The sequence below is a fragment of the Pseudochaenichthys georgianus genome, chromosome 21 (assembly GCF_902827115.2).
Source record: "Pseudochaenichthys georgianus chromosome 21, fPseGeo1.2, whole genome shotgun sequence".
In the NCBI taxonomy this organism is placed as follows: Eukaryota; Metazoa; Chordata; class Actinopteri; order Perciformes; family Channichthyidae; genus Pseudochaenichthys; species Pseudochaenichthys georgianus.
The window spans coordinates 17,985,657-17,989,747 of NC_047523.1; the positions used below are offsets into that span (position 1 = coordinate 17,985,657).

At 37.6% G+C, this 4,091-nt stretch overlaps 1 protein-coding gene across 1 annotated transcript; it reads right to left on the bottom strand.

The window, feature by feature from the left end:
* Window positions 1-933, bottom strand: LOC117467069 (olfactory receptor 6B2-like). The gene has a single exon (XM_034110649.1). The coding sequence runs from the start codon at window positions 931-933 to the stop codon at window positions 1-3; it is 933 nt and encodes a 310-aa protein (XP_033966540.1).
* Window positions 934-4,091: the final 3,158 nt, after the last annotated feature.

The following is a 4,091-nucleotide window of genomic DNA, read 5'->3' on the forward strand; positions in this document are numbered from 1 at the left end:
TTATTTTCTTTTAATATACACTAAACCTAAAATTCTGTTTCGTATCTTGGTCAGTTTAAATCCATATATTAGAGGATTAATCACAGGAGAAATCAGCAGAAATTCAATAGCAATGAAGTTTTGAAGGCTCTGAGGTATATCTCTGGAGCCAAATCGCATATACATCAAATCAAAAAACATTGCAAGAATGAAAATGACTAAAGAGGTCAAGTGAGGAACACATGTCTGCATAAATTTTACCCTGTCTTCTTTGGACCTAACACAAGTTTTAACAAGATGCATATAAGTCCAAATTGTGAAAATCCCATGAAACACATAAACGACTATTGTAATATATGCAGCAATGTTGTTTGAAAGGGTATCAGCATCAAAACAAGCAAGTTTGACAATCATCCAATTGACACAAAAGATTCTCTGTATTTTGAAACGACACAGCTTTAGTCTGGAGGTTAGCAGAACATTAACAGAGAAAATGCAGAAAGGTGTTAGCCAGGAGAAACATATGAGCTGAGAGAGCCTCCTCTTTGACATGACAGAGTGGTAGTGTAGTGGTCGACATATAGCCAGATATCTGTCGTAAGCCATGACTGCTAAAATGGATAAATCACAGCAAGCAAACGAGTACATGACAAAAGCCTGCAAAAGGCATCCTTCATATGAGATTTGTTGAGAAGAAGTCAGCAGATCTAAGAGGAATTTAGGGAAGAAACCTGTGGTCCCATAAAGTCCATTAATGCAAAAACTGCACAATAAGATGTACATGGGTTCATGCATGTTTTCATCTAAGATGATGATCATGATGAGAGAGATATTGAGAAACAAAATCACACAGTAATACAGTAAAGTGAATGTGAAAAGAGTTAGTCTGTAATTATTTGTCTCGTTTAACCCTGATAGAATGAACATTTTCACAACAGAAACATTATCCATCATAAGATAGTTATTTTCAAACCTGTCTCTTCAAATTCTTTCCCTCTGTCATGGCAGGGATGGTGACTGAGTAAGAGGTTATTCTGTGATGAAGCTACACTCCCATCAAAACCTGTTCTCCCTCTAAGTTTCTGTTGCAACATCTCTGGGGACTAGAGAAACACACCTGGAAATGTAACCTCAAAATGTAAAATGTAAAATGTAAAAACAATGTTAATGTGGCCTCCGAAAGGCTTGATATGTAATCTGATGATCATGCCTAAACAACCTCATTCATATAATACATGAATATAACATATAGGCCTGTTCCATACATTTTTTAAAGCTTATGTATGTACATTCTCCTGTGTCTATTAAACAGTTAAATATCTAATGTATTTTTAAATCAGGGAAATAAAGTAAACAAGCACTCAGCTGTCAGGTTTCAACCATTTCGTCATGTCATGTATGTGCTACTATAAAGTAATAAAGTAATTACCAATCTGAGACACTAAATATCTCTCTGTTGTTAATTTACATATATGTATTATACTGTTCACCTGTGTGTCAGTTGGAATCAAAATAGATGTTAAAGGTTTGGTATCAAAACGTCTTTATTGGGCTCACAGCAGGGACATTTACAAAAGCTTAATAGACTAAAAGATGACAATTATTCTGAACAGACAGCACAAACATAAAATACACCTTTGTATGTACTTAAGGCATCTTACTTATATTGTGGGACATTTAAAAAAAGCATTTGACAACATAAAGAAATTGATTGGACAACATTCAAAAAAGAGTCTGGCATTGTTTGCTACGATACACTCAACAGAAAGGTGTTTTATTTTCTATGAACTGTCACTTTCCCTGGGAGAGGCTTAGTATAAATGTATAATTTCACAGAATGATTGGCATGAAAACTCCCATTTCCAAACAAATCAAAGCAAGTCATAATAATACAGCTTAAGGCGGACGGCCCGGGGGCACATCCGAGGTCAAAGAGGTGGTCTCAGGCAAGGCAAAAGGGCAGCGAAGTCCGTGGCGGAGAAACTCAGGGGCCCGGAGACAGGGCCGGAGACAGCGCCCGAGATAGGGGCGAAGGCTGCGGCGGAGAATTACAGAGAGCCGAAGACAGGGACAAAAGCCTTGACGGGGTAACTCGGGAGGGCCGGGCACAAAGGCAAAGGCAGCTGCTGGGAAAGTCATTGGGGCCGGGCTCCAGGGTGAAAGCCGCGGCAGCGAAACTCAGGGGCCGGAGACAGGGGGCGAAGGACGCGGCAGGGAATCTTAGAGGGTCGAAGACAGGAGCGGAGGCCGCAACGGGGTAACTCAGGGGGGCGGAGACAGGGGTGAAAGCAGTGGCTGGGGAACTCAGGGTGCCGGGCACAAGGACAGGCAAGAATGCAGCTACGGGACCAACCCAGTCTCACGGCATTTCGTGTTCACCAACACGATTTTTAATCTATTGATTCGTGTTCACCAACACGATTTGCCCCTTTTTTTCGTGTTGCACAGCACGATTTTAAAAGCAATGTATTTCTACTGGTAATGTGTTTCGTGCCTGCAGGCTGCAGCACGTCTTTTTCTCCGTTCGGGTCGTGGAAGACCGGAAGCTGTGTGGTTCATAAAAACATGTTCTTACTCAATATCAAGCCACAGTTATTGCTTTTATTTTAAATCGTATAATTTCGGACTTTTGTTGTCGTCTGTGAGGAAAATAAATGGGGCTCAGAGCCTCAGGATACTGAAATCTGTATTTTTTAAATCTTTTTTTCCTTCTAATTTGTTATTCTTTTCAAAATAACACACTGTTATTTACTCACCAATAACACACAATTATCCTTGCTTTTATGTATTGGTTTAATTCCATAATCTCGGGCTTTTTTGGCGTCCGTCAGGAACTGAATTTCAAAATAAATATAACCGGAAACAGACGTAGGCATTTCGAGCGATTACCCAAGATCCTCAGCTATGGTTTTAAGCTCGTTGATTGGATGTGTTAGCCGCAATGCATGCTGGGATTTGGTGTTTATATTATATGAAATCCGGAAAACATTTTAAAAGTATAAAATAATACTTAATTCCGAGTGCTCTTGCTTTTCTCTTTGAAAGTCATCACATAACGGCATTGTAATACACGGTTCGGCTGCATTACATATTACAGATTTGCCGTAGTTCTTTATTTAGAGAGCCCTGATGAGAAGACCTTTGGAAAAACTGGAAGAAATGGCGCCGAAACTGAATACTTGACGTGGATCATAAATATATCAACAATTAAACAACATCTTCAATTTCTCTTCACACAATACGTCTCCTTGCAGTATCAACACTAATTCAGCTGACTTTTACATTTGATCTAATTCATAGATAGGTTATATTTACACCATAACGGTGCGCAGCTGATAGAAAAGGACTGTAGTTTTCAAAGATATTACTGATTTTCTTTGAATGTAAGAATGTAAATACTGAGTCTGAAATAGTATAGCAATATGCTGTAAAATGATGTGAAAGCATGCATAAAACTATACATCTTCAGATGTTATACATACACACTAATAATACAAAGTTATTATGGCTGTGTGCACCTTGTGTGCACCTCCTAGTGGTTAAAGCACGTTATTGAATTATTGTTTTTATGTGTTATATTTGATTAAAAAGATATTAAGAGTACATACTTTCATAGGGGGAAAGTATAAATATAGAAATATAGAATATAAAAAATCAAGAAGATACTATAAGTGATCTCTACAATAAAACAGTTTAGTGCAGGATGTACACAGATATTAATAGGAGGAGGTGCAAAACAGAAAAAACGGATTAACCTTTATTTAAACATTAAATATTAAGCCTGACAAAGTAATTAACGTCTAATATATTGCTTTCCTGCAATGTTAACTATGTTGAAGCACTTATTTTAACTGATATTATACACATTAATTATACTCTTATGTATGTAGATAGAATAAGAAATGTGCAAAATATGACAGTTTAATGGTGGAGGTACACACATATTGATAGATGTCTTGTAATGCACTGTTGAGGAACCTGTGACCCAAGTTTTTCATTCATTGCATAACTACACCGTAGTTGTGTATGATATGTCAATAAACCTTTGAAAATCTTGAAAGGGATGTGCAAAATAGCCATAATATACAGTCTTTAATGAACTATTAGTAGAG